This window comes from Paralichthys olivaceus, chromosome 17 (assembly GCF_024713975.1).
Source record: "Paralichthys olivaceus isolate ysfri-2021 chromosome 17, ASM2471397v2, whole genome shotgun sequence".
Lineage (NCBI taxonomy): Eukaryota > Metazoa > Chordata > Actinopteri > Pleuronectiformes > Paralichthyidae > Paralichthys > Paralichthys olivaceus.
In genome coordinates, this window is record NC_091109.1 from 4,156,187 (window position 1) to 4,173,769 (window position 17,583).

Here is a 17,583-nt window from a genome sequence, read left to right on the forward strand (position 1 = left end):
ATCAGGTGAATTAACAACAGGTCGTTTTTTACAAGTTAGTCGGTGACTATGACTGTGATTAGAGATTTCTGGAAGTTCAGACATGCACAGGAAGAAATGTTCTTACAGATACAGCTAATAGGTAAGATGTAGTTTAATAAAGGAGGTGACTGACCCGTATGTTATTCCTGCAATCGTACACTTCTTGAAGTGCATGACATTACAGGTCAGAGTTCCCGTCTTGTCGGAAAACAGATACTTCACCTGAAAAAGACAAACAAACGACAGAGGCAAAAAATCAAACACAGCACATATTGACTTGTCTGTAATAATTGAGAGTGCACGTGATGATTGTTCTATAAAATCATACAATCTTTAAAATTTTAAATTTCACTTGTCTTTTTTTCCATGTAGCCACATTTTATCTTGTTAACCACATTTTGTATGATTGGCTGATTTATTGTTATCATCATTATTATTATTAATTATTAAGTCCTTTTGAAACTGACCTGGCCGAGTTCCTCGTTTAGATTGGACGTTCGAGCCATGGCCGGTGTGTCTGTCTCTGAGTAGTACATCTCCATGTCCTGAGGAAAAACAACAAAAACAAACAAAAAAAGGAAAATCGTGAATTGTTTGATTGCTCGTTAAAATATTTGATCACATGTAAAAACAGTGACAGTGGTTCATACCCAGTTGATGAAGAGAGCCTGTGTGAACTTGACCACCTCCAGGGTGACCAGCAGGCTGATGGGGATCAGGTTGTTGTACAGGATGATGAATGTTAGCAGGTTATATGCAAAGTTTGTGGAGATGTCACCTGCAAATGCAAAAATACATTTCATTTACTGACCTGTAATGTGAGTATTAATCTAAATTACTATGAGGAGATCGGAAGTGAAGTGTGTGTGTGTGTGTGTTCTCACCGGCCCGGGACAGGTACCAGCAGGCGTCCTCGGTGTGTTCTCTGTTCCAGATGGCAGCGCCAACAGAACTGACCAGAGCCATGACCAGCAGGATTCCAAACAGAACCAGGATCTGCATGTTGGTCACTCGCTCCACATTAGAACGCTTCAGTGGCGCCTTGGTGGAATTCTGGGAGGTCAGTGAATATGACCAGTGAGAAACACACTAATACTGGAAGACTTATCAAGTTAATATTAGAGCCTGACCAATGTGGAGTTTTTTTTTAAAGCAATCAGTCAAGCTCTCGTTACAATAGTGTCTATAAAAAAAGTAAATTGGCAGGACTGTTTACTCTCTTTTGTTTTGATAAATGAATGTGTCAGACATACATGTAAATACAAACATGGAATACTAAAAGTTTTTTTAAGGAATGCATTAGTAATCCCAACACTGGAAGTGAAGATAAGTCAAACTTGCTCCCAGTGATGAAATCTTCAAACAGTGAATTAAAAGCTCTGAACTAATCCTGCAAAGTCCACAAAGAAAAAAAGATGCTATGATTAAAGGCAGTTTACTGAGTTCAAACAAGACACTGGGGGTTTTACCTGCATCAGTTTGGAGTCATGGCCGGTGTAGACAACAATTCCCACAACCCACTGGGTGTTCCTGAGCTGGGCGCCACGCAGCAGCACCTGGTCTGGGCCCAGAGGAGCAGGACTGAGGACAAAATGAGAAATGATGAGCATGTTTCAGGTGGTTTATGAATAAAATATCTGCAGTCAGAAGGAAAACAGTGTGTATAGTAAATTTTAATTGTGCTTTCTTTTGCCTATATTGTTTTGGATATGGTTTTTATGATGTGCAATGACTTTTATCCTACTTTCTTAGATAAATCTATCTTATACAAAGACACTATTTAAATACTGTATTTATCAATCGGACAATTTGTGATTCTCAATCCATATAAGGGAAACAACTGTATGTGTCTCACTTGTGGTTCTCCAGCCGCAGCGTGCCGGTGAAGTCATACAGGTGTCGGTTGGGTCCTTCACACTCCAAGCGACCAGACAGGGCGATCAAATCCTCCAGCGTCTGAAAGCTGGCTGTGAGTGGGAGACCCTGGAGAAATATTACACATGACAAGTCAAGTCGAGGAACGTTTACTGAGGGGCATTTTTTTCAAACAGAAAGAAATATTGACATCAGGCAGGAGTAGAAGTTCCTCACTGACTCCAGGCTGAATCCCTGCACTGTGAATCTGACACACGTCGTACCTGTCTGATCTTCAGGTTTGTTTCTCCGTCCAGGTTCGAGGTCTCAGTGTAACACATGGCCTGTGGCTCACTGGGGAGAGGAGGCAGAGGGAAGTGTTTTAGTGCTGAAAATGGTTAATTCATCAGATGGATGGAAATTAATGATAATTTTGAATATTTAAGAATTAACACACTGAACACAGAGTTTCTTATATATTAATATATATCCTTTACATAATTGTATTCAATTTAAATTAATCTCTTTTGACTGTTGAACAATTTTACAATACGTTCCTCCTCAAGTTTCCTCATTATTTTATTTACATTTTATATGCCAAATAATCAGGCAATTAAACAAACACAGTAGAAAACTGAAGCCTAAATATTTAAGATACGAATGCTGCTACATTGTAACAGTAGCAATTGGTGGATGGAGTCACTGTAGCGAGGTCCCGTGACCTTTAGTGCAGCCAGCGATCAAGACACTTCGGCTTCACTTCACTAAAGCACATTATTATACAGTCTACGTTAATAAAAATCTTTATTTGCAGTAATGTAACACACAACAAATGTTAGGAGGATGTTAACGTGGACACATTAACAGACAAACACACAGACTCTGACCTGGAGGACACTATGACCATGTCAGCTGGAAGGTGCTGGCCATTGGTCACCTTCACTATGTCTCCAACTGCCACCTTGTGGCCAGGATGCAGCGGTGAAACAGCAGGAGGCATTTTAAAGAAATGAGGGAGAATGAGAAAGAGGGGAGGGTGGGGCAAAAATAGCAAGTTAGTTAGTGACCAGCCAAGAGGCAGCCAATAGAGAGAGACGTGAGATAAAGTGACAGTGAGCACAGCAGTGCAGAGCTTCAACTGTTTTCATGAGACTGTAACAGAGGCAGAACAGAGGAAGATTTTACAAGCACGTGGATTAGAGAGAGAGAAAAGAGGAAGAGGAGAGAAGAAGAGAAATGAGGAAATCACAGCTCAACCTAATTTAATCTGAAACACAATCTGAATAAACGCAAATCTGGGAAAAAGAACAAATTAAAGCTTGAAGGTCAAAGCTCCACGTAACATAGACTGATCTACTGTATATGATAACATCAGTTATCTGAGGAATGGGAAAAGGCACAAGCCCAGACACAGTGTGCTACATCAGAGCAGTAAAACTTTTCAACCTGGTTCTTCAGGCTGCTCTGTCTCCTGAGAGCTGCAGCCTGACTTGTTTTCCCAGAACACACCAGGGGACAGAAGCCTGACTACTGGCATCATGGGTAATGTTCACTGCAGTGTTATAGACGGCGAAACAGGTTCTTCCATAAGCACTATTCTACTCACTCTCCACCATGTAATCAAACATCATGCATGAAGCACAGGTTGGAGCAAATCTCTTCAGCTGCACTGACCCTGGAGAAAAATGGGTCTAATTCCCTGTTCCCTCCTGTTGTCACCTTCATAACATGGACTCAGATTTGATCTGCTGGAGCAGAAGCTGTTCACAGCTGGACTCAGTTAATGAGAACATTCAAGGAAAAGCTCCCACTCAATTTTTGAGAAGGAACATTACACTCTGAGTTTACCCCCCCCCCCAAGTCTTTTACTTTGGCAGATTGTGCGATTGGAAGAGTTTCATTTTAATGTGAAAGAGCCAAAACCGACAGACGCCGAGCCAACAGAGACAAGAGTGACCACGGTGCGGACACAAAGAGCAGAGAGCATATGTGATCACTGCACAACAGGTGAGATTAAAAGAGAAAAACTGACTCTGAGGGGTGTAATTTATTCAGAATCAAACTTACATTATCATTTTAATGTCTCTAATTTAACTGATACAGTTTTGTTCGCTCATTTACTTTTTTTCCTCTAGTAGGTACAGTGGAGGACGATCAACAGTGACCAATATGAGCCTTTCATAGAGAAATCTTATCTGCATTTATGTTTGCAAATGTGCACCGATATGAGAAATATAGTCGTTTGTTCGAAGATATAAAAAGATCTTCATTCATGTTTTTATTGTATGTTAGCAAACCGTATGTTTATTTTCTTAATCTAAGTAATATATGTTTGGTTCTGTTTTCTTTGGATTTATAGTTTTGTGAAATTACGTTTAGGGTTAAACAGTAAAATATCAAGCCTTCATAAGGGTTTGAAAACGGCATGTTAGGAATCATGGTCCGTTATTTTCATTTCCAGTTCTTCAGTTTGCAGGCAATTATTACAGAGCATTATCTTCAATGTTTGGTGCCACTGATCAAACAGCGCCTTCGATCTAGGGATGGTAAACACTGAAATCTAGGTCATATAAATTTACTGTTTTGAGAAATTGTTCAATTGGAAATTTGCATCGTCCCCTGAAAAGCCATATTGGTCAGGTTTTTAAAAAATGTTGAACTCACTCCTGAACAGGGGCAGGGTGGTGGGAAAGAGAGAGAGCAGAGATGTGATGAGTGAGAGAACAACATGGATGAAGTCGGTGCTGTAAGCGATACCTGTTTCCAGATGACAGTCTGCCAGGCTCCGTTCCGCAGCACTGAGACAGGGACAACACAGCCATCAGTCAGTCAGCCTATAGAGCAGCTCTCATACAGTATTCATAGCAGCTAAACTTTTGTCTGGGGCCGTGTGGCCTGCGCTACAGTGAGTGACAGGCAGGAGCCATTCACTCAGTCGTGAAAGGAAAACAAAGACCCCACAAATAGATACAAGCACACTCATGGAAAAGTGCAGACAGCTGATGCACACCGTGAAACACACACACACACGATACCTGTTGTCTTCTTCTTGTTGACTGTGTTGTCTGCTTTGTGCCTTTTCTGTGAAGATGAAGACGAAGGTGCATTAGCTTTCAGGAGAACCATTAGATACCTCCTTCTCTCCTTCCTACTTCAAACAGACTGACCAAACTCGTCGCTGCTGCAGATACTCACATAGTCCTCTATGATCTCTTTGATCCCGGCCACGGTGAGGATGAAGATGAGCGGGACCAGCGTGGTGTAGCGACCGGTCGGGGATACATCAGGGATTTGCTGATGGGAGGAAAGAGAGGAAGCACTCAGAAATCGCTGGTGACAGTACAAGTGCTGTGGCCTGAGGCGGCCAAGAGGGATCATCATAGTGACAGCAGAGAGATTAAGCAGATACACGGTAGCATTTCTGAATAACTGGTCCAGCTTGCACAATGACAATGATAAGGATAGCATAGCTATTGAGACAGATATTGTTTTAAACACCCTAATGTCACCCATGTGTCAGATCACACAAGGCTGCGGGATGAGATTTCTTAAGAAAAAGAAAAACCCCTCTTCTCCTACAACCATAAAAAAAATTTATCAGGTAGCAACCACAGAACTTTGTACTTTACTATCTTACAACTTTTTTTGTGATCTTAACTTAAAACTCAAACAGATGTGTGCTGCAGCAGACGTGTCTCCAGAAAATATCCAGAAAACTGGGTTTAGATGTTTTCCAAACTTTGTCTTTGCACACATGAAGAACGCAGCAGAGATTGTTCGTAACAAACATTTCCGAAACATTCAGGCAAGGGGTGGCACCAAGGTAGATCATGCTGGAGGAGGCAGGACATGACGCATAAATTGCACTGCAAGTGTTTTTGTAAACCGCAGATCGAAAACGTGTCTGCCCTAAAGCCAAAAGCTCTTGAATCTCTGTGTCTTTTCAAGCCAACATCTTTGTCAGCATCTTCTAGGTTTATGACGCCTCTTTTGCATCCTGAGATATTTGTTTATTTCAGGGAAATGCCGGAACATCAGTGCATGTCTGAGAGCAGCTTTCGGAATAAACTTGCTGTGAGGGAAATGATCAATACCTTCAACATGCATTATTCAATTGCGCAAGCAAGTAAATAAGTTATAACGAATAAATGCATACTGATGTATCAATGCTGCAAAGTGGCCCCTTTGTAAAGTCATATTCTATGAGAATCATGATTTGAATTACACTTTTATTGTGTTCCTTTTTGCCAAATCCTCACTTTTTTCAACCAGAGAACATCTCTGAAAAATCGATAACACAGTATTGCAGAAATAGCCGTGCATGTGGGAACGCTGGGAGGTTTTCAAAAACAGACTGTTCAGGATCTCTGAAGCCTGTGTGGGCCACAGCATCAAGCTGAGGACAAACCAACAGCAGAACCACTGTTGTGGTTCCGTGCGTGGGGGTTTACCTGCATGAGTGCGATGAACAGGAAGAAGGCATTGGCCGCCCGTCTGATCTGCTCATAGAGGAACCGGGGCAGAAAGGTAAGAACCCCATACTTGGTGGTGCTGCAGGAGAAGACAAGGAGTTTAGAGACTTTATACAATGGTTAAATTCAGACAGAGGCAGAGGCATTAGTAAAAGCTAGAATTCATGAGTTAATTGTGGGGTAACGATTTTTTAACCTGATATGCTCAAGCAGCATTAACTTACAGGCTGACTGCCATTGGGTTTTAATATTGCAGCACTTGAAAATCTATAGCAAACACTCAATTGTGCTCAGAGAGGGCAAATAAAGCCATTACAGGCTGCACACTCATCAGAAACCTTTAAATAGACTGATACTTTGAATCCAAAAAACTAAATTTAGACCCAGATCCCCAGAAAATAGGTGCAAGGAACGTTGGCAGCCTCCACCTGTCCGTCAATCAACTGTATTGATCAGACAACTGTATTGATTAGCGTTGTTATAGCCAGGAGCTACCATAAGAGCTTTTAGAGGGGCCAAAAATAAAAATGTCAACCTTGAAGTCAAGGCCTACCCGTGTGCCTTGAGTGAAAAGTTTCTGTAATAGCTTTTGTTTAATGGATAGTGTGTGTTTGTGAGTGAGTGAGTACACCAAAGTGCATGCACTGAATGGCAAAACACACCATCACAGCTCAGAATCTCCGAGGAAATGAACCTATACCCCTTTTTGTCCACCTGCCGTACTTAAAGTCACAAAACTCAAAGAGCAGGACGTTACGCACAAAGCAGGCCAGCAGCAGTTTGTGACACATATACACACACACACTCTCATGACACTGATGCTCTGCATACGAAAGAGTCAGTGATACACCCATGATCCAACAGATAAAGCTGCTTTCATCTAATCAAATACAAGTGATACCAGATTACACACACACACACACACACACACACACACACACACACACACACACACACACACACACACACACACACACACACACACACACACACACACACACACACACGACACCCAGTTTCCACTGGATCAAGAAAAAAAAGTCAAAGTCAAAAACATCTGGCTATTTTTCATACTATAGATGTCCAGCCTGCCAGTGGTGTGAACAGCTGTTCACAGCAGGGGTGAGACTCCTGCTGCTCCTATCTGCCTTTTGTGTGTGTTTTTAATCACAAAAAAAAAAAAGATCATACATTTAAAGGCCAAAAGAAAACACTAAAGTCAGAGAGGAGTTAACCCCTTCAGCGGAGACACACAGTCAGGTAGAGATTCTCAATAATGTGTTTTCCTAAGAGCGACGTGTGAGACACTTTGCTGCGTTTGTGCACAGGAGAGCATTACTGCCTCGTGTTGTATAAAAACAAGAGCACACGGTGAAATATTGAAGCGAGGGGCCTGGGGGAATGGAGTTGAGTATACAGATAAAAGCTGCAAGGCTTTAATCTCAGAAAATCAATAAGGCTATTGAACCTTTAAAACATAAACTGAAGAGTTACAGGAACACAGGGACATCAGAGGGCACACCTCTTGAACGCAGCACTCCCAAACTCTCCAATCAGAGCGCAGTGGGGGTGGGACTCCATGCATGATCCAATCAGTTGAGATAGGGGATACCTGCCTTAATCTTATTTGTGAGGCTGAAATGGGCTCCTTTGAAAGTGAAATCGAATCTCTGGACAGTAATGGCAGGACCACTGAATGTCAGCTGACTAATAACGAGGCTTTCACTCTCGGAACAGGATAACAGTGCTTCTATGGGACCAGCATCAGAACAAGAAAAATAAAAAAGATTAAGACAATGGAAATCAGGTCTAAATCAAACGAATGTTGTTTGAATGACTGTGACTACATATCAATGACCACAGATAAGCAAACAACAGCTGGACTGATGTTGATAGACGTTATTCTTTACAGTGCGTCAGAGTTGAACTACAGCCACCAAGCACAATATGTGAATTAATAATACTCTAGTGAAGTGTGTTTAAAGATGTCTAGCTGCCTGAGCGGCTCACACCACAGAAAGTCATGACTAAGAGAATCACACATCCAGAAATTCCTGAGAAAGAGTCCTGAGAAATCTCATTCTGCAATGCCCCGGTTATAATTTTCTCAAACACAGATTCATGCACCTTTGACCTAATCGGCACGGCTACAACACTGTCCACAAGCTATGCAGGTTGCGTTCTTGTATTGGCAGCATTAAACATACACAAGGACGCATTGATTAAGCAACACGGTGGTGATGTGTGATGATAAGCCAGACTTCACCCTTAAGGATTGCTGAAGAGCAGCAAATAATCATTTAACAGGTGAGTTATTAAATGTTGTCATCAAGGAGTTCCCCCTTTAAAACTGGAGCAATTATAATAGGGAAACAACATTTCTAAGTTATCTCGATTAAACCAAAATAAAGGGGAACTTTAAGAGGAAGAAAATACAAATGAAACCTCTGTGGTCCAAAGTCTAAATGTGGCACATGGTTAACTTTACCAGGAAGATAAACTGATTGTGAAGTCCTGCAACCAGGCACCTCTGGGTTAAAGATCCACGCTCTTTAAGTGCTCTTAAGCAAGATGGTAAATCCCTATAAGCCCGGAGACGACTGCAGGTTGATAAAGTAAGTTGTGTGACTGTAAACAAAGTGATGTTTTTACCTTTACTGTGGTTTTTGTGAAGTGCTGTTTCGAGAGCTCCAGAGGAAGCACTCACCTGACATGGTTGTCGCAGAACTTGGTGTTCTGGGGCCGGTTGAGCAGCACAGTCCGCGCCGTGGCGTCTACGGGATCCGCCTGGGACGTGGTGCCGGACATCTCATCGTCTGCCTTGCGGTAACCGGCGGACGAGCAAGCGGGTCCTGCACCGTTGGATTGATGGGAGAGAGGCGAGGCTGAGTGAGTGAGTGAGTGAGAGACACAGAGACACACAGCGAGAGAGAGAGAGAGAGAAAGGGAGGAGAGAGAGAGACATGGACAGGAGACGTGGTTTACAGTTCAAAAGGCGACCAATAAGTACCAGAGGCTGCAGTGATCCGTTGCGGGCTCGATCCTGTGACGTCTCCCGTTATAACCCCCCCCCCCCCTCCCCGGGTCTTTCGCTATTATCATGCAGGTACCGTCAATGCACACGAACGCCCACGGGACCCCCCGCGTATAATGGATGTGCTGAGGGATGCACAATGGCGAACAAACACACACACACCGGCTTGCAGTGTTTTATCAGCACATGTACAGCGCAGGGAGCCGGCTGTCATTACGCGTCACGCACGAATCATCCATTATGGAGAAAGAAAAGTGGCAGAGGGGGGGGTGCAACATGCTTCTTATCCCGCAGACTCCCACTCCCCGCCCGCCTCGCTTTGTCATCTCCAACCGTCTCCAACCCGTCGTGATCTCCGCGTCTCTCCCGCGCCCAGAACGCGTGCGCCACCAGGACCGGGGGATTTATTCGTCCACAGCAGAGTGAGCGCGGTGCTCTGGCTTCCGCAGGAGGGGAGGTCAGTGCGAGCAGGTCCGGAGTTTACTCAGCTGCTACAACAACCAGACCTGGGCGAGGACAGACGCAGCAGCAGCGGCTCCTCTCTCCTTCTTCGTCCTTGCTGAAGAGGAAGCTCCCGGCTCTGCTGACAGACACAGGCCCGCCGATCCCCGCGTCAAGTGTACACCTGCCCCGCGGGAAAGACTCCTTTTTTTCCTTTTTATTCAGCACGATCTCTCTTCTCCCTCACCGCCGCCGACCCAGACAACGCGAGGAGGCCATATGGAGCAGGACTCCCTCAGTGCGGCGGAGGGGCAGAGACAGGGCTCCGCTTTTAAAGGGCCAGAAGCCTGGTATCGCCTTCAGCTGGTTGTGGTGAGAGCGCACGGATGTCTCAGATGACTTCCAGGAGGCAGAGGCCATTCATCAATAGATCACTTCACTGCCTCTGTCACAGCGCAGTGACCACCACAGGCTTCTGCTCTCCACAGGTTTCCCATGTGCAAATAGTGCATGTGCAGAGAATTATCTCAAAAGCAGGTAAGCTACTCCAAAAATCCTGATATTCTGATAATATGCACACTTTTTACACCATGCATTTTAGTGTAATCTAAATCTAATATTCTCTTGAGAATGTTAATGCAGACAAATGGCTCAGATGACGGATGTAGAGGCCATCCATCCAGCGATCACTTCATGCCATAGCCTCCCAATGAGATGCATGTGCCACAGTGCAGTGATCACCAAACGTTCTCCAAGGTCTCCTATGTGCAAATAGTGCATTATTCATTCTGCATCTCCAGTGATGCATAAACAGATTACATTACCTAGAAATAATATCTGAGTAAAAAGTAAGCTACTCCAAAAATCCTGATAATATGCATACATTTTCGAAATAGCATTTTAGTGTAGCTGTAGTGTGCAAATGCTAGTTCACAGTTTGCATAACATTACTAGAATATTCCTTCATTCATTTATGTTCTCTTGAGAATAACTACTGTATGAGATATTTTGAACTAGGGCTGGATAATAAAACAATATCAATAATCATCTCAATAGATTTATAATCAATAACAATATTAAAAAAGTCCAATATATAAATCGATATAATGCTAATCCATTGTGCAAGCACAGTGAGGAGGAATGAGCCGTATAGTTTGACCATCTGAATTATCTGTGTCTGTGTGTGTGTGTGTGTGTGTGTGTAAGTCTGTGAGTGAAAACAACAACAGACTAAATGCATCAATAATTTAGAAAAGAATAAGCATTGGCGGGGCTCGGCAGATTGGATTTCCTCTGCCCTGAAACTCAGTTTCTTCAGCACTACAATCCCACAATAGAAGGGTCACTCTCTCTGTCTCCCCTCATCAATCAATTAGGCTAATATCATTATTTTCCACTCATGCATGTCGTCCGGAGGGAGGCGAGGAATCGTAAGAAACTGCCCCGACACCAGGCAGTCAGTCAGGGTTATGTGCTATCATCCCTAATGACACATTAGACATCCACTTTTCCAGTGAGGGAGACATAAAGCACATTTGTTTACAGGAAACAACAACAATTACTGCATCTTTTTTTTCTGAGGGCATCTGGGTGTTATTTTCTAGGGGGGGGTTTGCAATTGATATTTAATAGAGGTAAACCTCTATTTTTTTTTTTTATTGCAATACACACTGCATCATTCTATCTCTGCAAAAGAGAGATTTTAGGGGCTTAAACTCCAGCCTTTGGTATTCGACACCATGGCTGCAAAGTGTCTGCACAAGCTGGAGAGCAAAGGTCAAAGTCCAGACAAAATGATAATAAGCAAGCACCCTTTCCCTTATCTCTGTATCTATGACCAGGTTGTTACCTGTAGACCTAATAGGGCAAAAAGTCCCTCACACCACAAACCCCTCACAGGGTCAATCAAGATAGCAAGCGCTTCTTAGGGAAATGATTAAGGATGATGCAAGTAGTGAAGGGCAACACACGTTAGAGATAATATTGATCACTGGTACCCCTGTACAAATGATCTATAACAGCCTCCTCCACAGCCCCACTTTGGCTTTGATTCATTTCTGAGACGATCAATGCCTCGGTTACTCATCTCTGATAGAGCAGCAGAGGCGCAGTCACCTCCATAACTCATTGCAGCTGAGCCACACTGATGAGTCGGCAGCAAAGCCCCACAGCAGAGCACAACTGGGTCAATTGCACTTGAAGCACCCGGGCTATAGCCAGTGCAGGTACCATAGGTCTGATAGTCTGATAACCTGCGGTGGAAGGAGGTAAGATTAGACTGATCCTCCTCCTGATCTCATACACTGCTGGTAAGACACGCAAGATGACACCCGCTTGGTTTCTTAAGAGACTTGTCCCCCTTTCTTAAAAACAATCCTGTGTATATATTAGTCAAAGTTCAATATACCGTTTAATTATCGCTACTATGAACATGTGTTATTTGAAGCATAATGAAAAAAAAACCATTTAAATAAAATTAAACGTCCCAGTAAACATAGCAAGACCATACGATTAATACATACACTTAAACGTATACGAAGTAACTTCAGCTGCTTATCAACACAATAACAAAAAAGGTTATGTATTTAAGTTTTATTCATGTTAGGCAACAAATGACAGTGAAGTCATGATCCACTGCGAGTGACCAGTAAAAACAGCTGAATGGCTAAATGGCTAGCAGTGTGTTTGTCCTTTGTCATATGTTGCAAAGTCACAGGTAAAGCAGGTATGACGCAATTAGAAGGTGACCAAATATGAAATGTCCTGTCACCTTGAATATTGTTGGGGATTTCTCTGGGTTTGAACATCGATGGAAACATTTTGGATAATGTTAGTACATGGAGTGTGACCTTTGTGTTTTGGGCTGAACCCAACATGCTCTGGCCTGGCGCCAAACCTTTGCAGTTAAAAAGCAGCATCCTGAATAATGAATTGAGACGGCTGCATAATTCATCTACATTTTCCAGTATGGCAGAGCATATTTCACCAAACACCCGAACCCCGGTGCCGTGCCCAGTATTTCGCTAAAGAAACAACTCGCATATCAACCACCGTCACGACTGTCTCTCCCTCAGCGGCTGTGTCAGTAACGCAGCTGCCAGAATTGTGTTTGGAATGGCTTCGGAGACGCTTACGCATTTAATACAATCAAGTCGTGCTGAAATCTTCCAAACACGCATTATCCCGGAGATGAGCCAGAAAAGAAAATAGCAACTAATCATAACAGCAGTTATATTCAAAGAGCTACAATTGCCTCCAGCTCTCACCCCAACAAGCCACACTGAGGACAGCAACTCCGACAGTGTCTGTGAAGCTGTTAAACCATCTTAGATGGAACTGCACTTAGATGAATGCACATGGCAAATCAGAGGACATGGATATTTTATTCCATCAAGTTTTGTGACCCAGTCTTGGCAAAGTTTTTGGAGTTATTGCCCCTTTAAAAGCGACACCTCAGGTTTTAATCCTCTAACCGCAACAGCTCCTGCCAAAGTGTTCTCGAGCTAAACGCTGAACCACAATCACCTCAGTTACTTCAATTAAATCAAAAACAAAAAAAAACATGAAACATCTTCCCACATACTCCTTCTGTCAAGCACACAACCCAGCTGTGTTGTTGATAAAGCATTACCGACAGAGTTCCGTCTGCCTGGGCGACCCCTACGTCCCATGGTCGTCCTAGTTTCTGAGGTGGCCTGCAGCCCCTATCTGCAGGTCCTGGTTGACCTGGTGCTGGGCGTTCCCACCGGGTCCATTTTCCACCGAAACAGAGCAGGACATAAGGCAAGAAAGCCTCTTAGGAGTCCGGGTGAACGAGCATGATAATCCCCTCTGTGTCTGCTCTGCAACTTCACCTGCTGCTAATCCATAACCAGATTACCCTACAGGACTGGAGCATATACATACATTACACTAATGTATGCATATGCACGTACTGTATATATATATATATATACACACACACACACTCAAACACTGACAATGCATGATGGACACACACTGTCTCTCTCACACACACACACACAGATAAAAAAAAATCATGCAATGCAAGGCCCCGACATGCAGCTACTCCCCTGCTCTACACCCAGCTCATGTTACATACACATATACATGCATGCAGCAGTGCTTATGTCCATACATGCATGTGTGGTTTTACTGCAACATGCAAATGTGCTGCATAAAGACCCCTGACATATGCGGTGACCTCACTATCTACAAGCATGTGCAGTGAGAAGGTTAATTCCTGTTCAGCATCCATCACTCCAGGCCCTGAGGAGCTACAGATTCTTCAGGGTCCAGAGCAGTACGGCTGCGTCTTAACCTTTTCAGACGAGAACCAGAGGCATTGAGTGACTAGGCATTGTAGCTCTTGAGGGCCGGGGGTTGGCAGACAGCTGCTCCGAACTGTTGCGCACATCCCACATGCACCTTGGGACTCAAACTGGGCGTCATCCAGTCTAATTCGAGCAAACTCACTTTTGTCGAACCTGTCTGTGAGGCGGGCGCGCATGGCAGCACCGGCGCCCTGGCCTGGGTCCTGCAGTTCAGAAGCCTCCTGCCTAATGGTGGTCAACACTAACTGCTCTGTGGACACCAGAGGCCGCGGCGGGAGAAAACAACACACACAAGACAACAAGTCAATAAACACACATACCACACACATCTATATGTCAATAAATGCACTGTAAATGTGTCTGTATGCGTCTGTCCCTGCAAGCAATGACAAGCAAGACGAGATTCATGCCTGCATGAGAAACATGGAGGTCTGACAGTTATACAGAGAAATGGACTGGACCAAAATGCTTGAAACTTGTCCAAGAGTGCCCCCCTGTGTCCAACTCATGTAACTACCTGACTACGGCATATTATTAGGTGTCTCTATCTCCCAAATGGCATCTTCAGTTGTTTGGCAGCCATGACAACCAGTCATTATCTTCCCCAAACAGACGACATTGTTGACAGTTGGCTGAGCCACATGATGCCTATAAACTAGACCCACCGACACTGTGACAAGAACACTCCTCACGTTTAAATCCAAATCATTTAGGCTATCCAATAGGCAAAACCTATAAAACATCTTAATTAGAGTTAATTTTGCTTCATATACTGTGACATAATATAATGCAGTATAATGAGCAATTTCAACCAAGAGAAGTGTTTTTGCATTTGGGAGAAGCAACATTATTTAGGGTCTTCTTAAAAACAAACAAATGAAATAATTCCTCTGTGTGTGGACACGTTGGGAGTAATGTGACAGATTGGGAGCTGCAGACGTCATCGGCAGGGATGTGGCGAATCACTAATTGGAGCAAAGACTCAAGAGGTCAGGTTCGAAGAGATTACAGTAAAGGCAACATGGAGAATCTGGGAGGGAACACATGTACATACCAGACACTGTAAACACCCCATTACCATTCTTTAAGTTTGGAACTGGTGAACGCTTTTATAAAACTATTACACTCAAACAAAAACACAAAAAAAAACACCCATGAAGAAGAAAATTATAAAATGTCATACTTGATGTTTTGCCAAATGAGTATCAAATAAGACGTGTACAAGACGTGTATTTCTTTCATCGGCCAAACGAAACAATTGCAAACACAAAGTCTCAACTCTTGAATGAAAAGCAGCTGAAAGAAGAAGAATCTTATATAACCTGCCCTTCTTTCACAAGACATGAATTAACAAAGCAAATTGTTTTAGATTATTTGATGAGATTGTTCCATAAACTGATTCCTTTCACTGTAAGGCAACGTTCCATCAATTTGGTTCTGAATCTCATTTTTTAAAGATAAAGATTTCTGGATGTTATTATGAGCTTTATACATAATTTGCAGAATACAGACATTTCTACAACTTCAACTGAATGAATAATAGCTGTGATGGATCTCTAAAGCGACGTCTACTGGTGATTCTGATGGCTCTTCAAATTGAACACTGTTTAAAAAACTACAGGTCAGATATGGAACAATCATTATTAGTTATATAAAACGTACAATTCTTTATTATCTAATGAATCCTTTACTTTGTGGAACAGAGCTCTTGTAGCTGAATACAAATATAAAGGTTAAAAGCTTATGTGCCATTTTTCACGTTCCTCAACAGCTTTTATCCTTTGACCTTTCTTCTGACAAACAGCTGTTTTATCTCCTCAAACAACAATTAAAATATCTGGGAACTTCTGGCCCGGAGACAGCGCGGCCCAGTTGGCGCTCATCTGTTTGCCCTGCTTTCTATTTCTGGAAGCTGCAGGAGGCATGCAGCCACACACACACACACAAACAAACACAACAGCAATGCAGCCATACAATGTGTGCCCGTCACTATTAAAAGTCACTGGATGAGCTGGCTGCGTCTCTTCCAGGACAGTCTCATTTGATTGTATAGAATCCACTGACTGCAGTCTGCTGTTTTTAATATCACACCCTCTTTCCAACTCTGAGGTTAAGGCCACTTCTTGCAAAAAAGATGGAGCTGTAGTCAACAAATGCAAAAGCTGCCATGGGCATTTATTCACACAACACAGCAACGTGCAGTCACAGGGCATGTGTGCAGCAGCCCTTGACTCTCAGATGTGCAGGGCTCAGGAGCGCTCTTTAGAAGGTCACGTGGTTCTTAAGTCGGGGGGGTAATAGGCTGTTCTTGGACTGATCTATGGCAGCTTGTGTTGGATGTTTGAAAAGCAAAACGACTTGTGTAATACTCACAGATATCTAGATATGGGCGAACATGAACTGAGCACATAGATATATTTTCTAAAACTCACAATAAAACATCCCATTAGGTGAAGGTGCAATTCAAAATACAAGAGGCTGTTGCAACAACATTATGTAACACCACACCATAATGATGCTCACTCCAGTACATTATATAAACAGTGATCTCACTCATCCTATGGAGAATGAATCAGGTGTTATCTCTGAAGGCATGGACCCATGTATTTACCAGACACCTGCAGTCTGCTCGTCCTTGCATCGCCAACCGAGACTGGAGGATAAACACCGGTGCAGCAGAGCTAACTCACCCCACATGCATGCCGCAGTCCCGGGCAGCACCCGTTCCATCAGCACCCCCCTGTTATTATTATGCCGAGCACATAGTGGAAAAACGCACGGTTCTGTGCAGGCCGCTCGAACAGGCCTGATCCCACCAGTGACACGAACACGACTTTACTTTGACGGGTCACGATTTAAGGAGGGAAACTCAAACAGATGAAATAAAGGTTGGTTTTTCTTTACCTCCCTCGCTGTGTATCTTCTTGGCTCTCCGGTTGAAATACATCTTGCTGCTGGTGGACGAGTGTCAGTGAGGCTGGGGCGAGGAGGCCTGAGCGGAGTCATGCTCATGGCTCCCCCACAGAGCAGGAGACCGCTGCCGCTGCCACTGCTGCCACCGCCGCTGCTACTGCTCCGGGCCCCGGCTGCAGCCACTCCTCCTCCACCTCCTGCTGCTGCTGCTGCCGCTGCTCACGGGTCATTATTTCTCGGATGGAGGTGATGTGGTGGAGGACGGATTCAGTCACCGTTGAGTCAAGAGGAGGGGAAACGGGGGCGACTTCCGGCGGCTGACTTCAAATTAAACTGCGCCAACTTCATTGGTCAAACTAGAGACGAGGTGGATCTGCTCACTTTCCATCTAATACTTTTAAAATTTTACTTTAGATATGTAATGGTACAACCGTAGATAGGTATTACGCAGGCTAACACATTCTTAATTTATCATGAAACTCAATTGCATGCACACAAGAACGTTTCCCGGTTT

General features: G+C 43.6%; 1 protein-coding gene across 11 annotated transcripts in view; it reads right to left on the bottom strand.

The window, feature by feature from the left end:
- The window catches only part of atp8a2 (ATPase phospholipid transporting 8A2), a 48,474-nt gene extending 31,189 nt beyond the window's left edge, over window positions 1-17,285 (bottom strand). For 3 of the 11 annotated variants that reach the window (XR_011238971.1, XM_069512687.1, XM_069512685.1), the window contains exons 1-15: window positions 17,061-17,242; window positions 14,299-14,406; window positions 9,055-9,232; window positions 6,327-6,426; window positions 5,071-5,169; window positions 4,911-4,956; window positions 4,633-4,673; window positions 2,763-2,836; window positions 2,160-2,229; window positions 1,877-2,004; window positions 1,491-1,602; window positions 906-1,074; window positions 672-799; window positions 489-566; window positions 155-243 (exon numbers count right to left, since the gene is read on the bottom strand). Coding sequence is in view for 10 of the 11 variants with exons in the window: in XM_069512687.1 (XP_069368788.1) it covers window positions 155-243; window positions 489-566; window positions 672-799; window positions 906-1,074; window positions 1,491-1,602; window positions 1,877-2,004; window positions 2,160-2,229; window positions 2,763-2,836; window positions 4,633-4,673; window positions 4,911-4,956; window positions 5,071-5,169; window positions 6,327-6,426; window positions 9,055-9,232; window positions 14,299-14,406; window positions 17,061-17,103 (1,463 nt within the window). In the remaining variant the exon portion in view is untranslated. Of the gene's footprint in view, window positions 1-154; window positions 244-488; window positions 567-671; window positions 800-905; window positions 1,075-1,490; window positions 1,603-1,876; window positions 2,005-2,159; window positions 2,230-2,762; window positions 2,837-4,632; window positions 4,674-4,910; window positions 4,957-5,070; window positions 5,170-6,326; window positions 6,427-9,054; window positions 9,233-9,357; window positions 9,498-13,453; window positions 13,608-14,298; window positions 14,407-17,060 lie in introns of those variants that run through there. The other 8 variants (XM_069512693.1, XM_069512690.1, XM_069512692.1 and 5 more) reach the window with 6 other exon arrangements.
- Window positions 17,286-17,583: the final 298 nt, after the last annotated feature.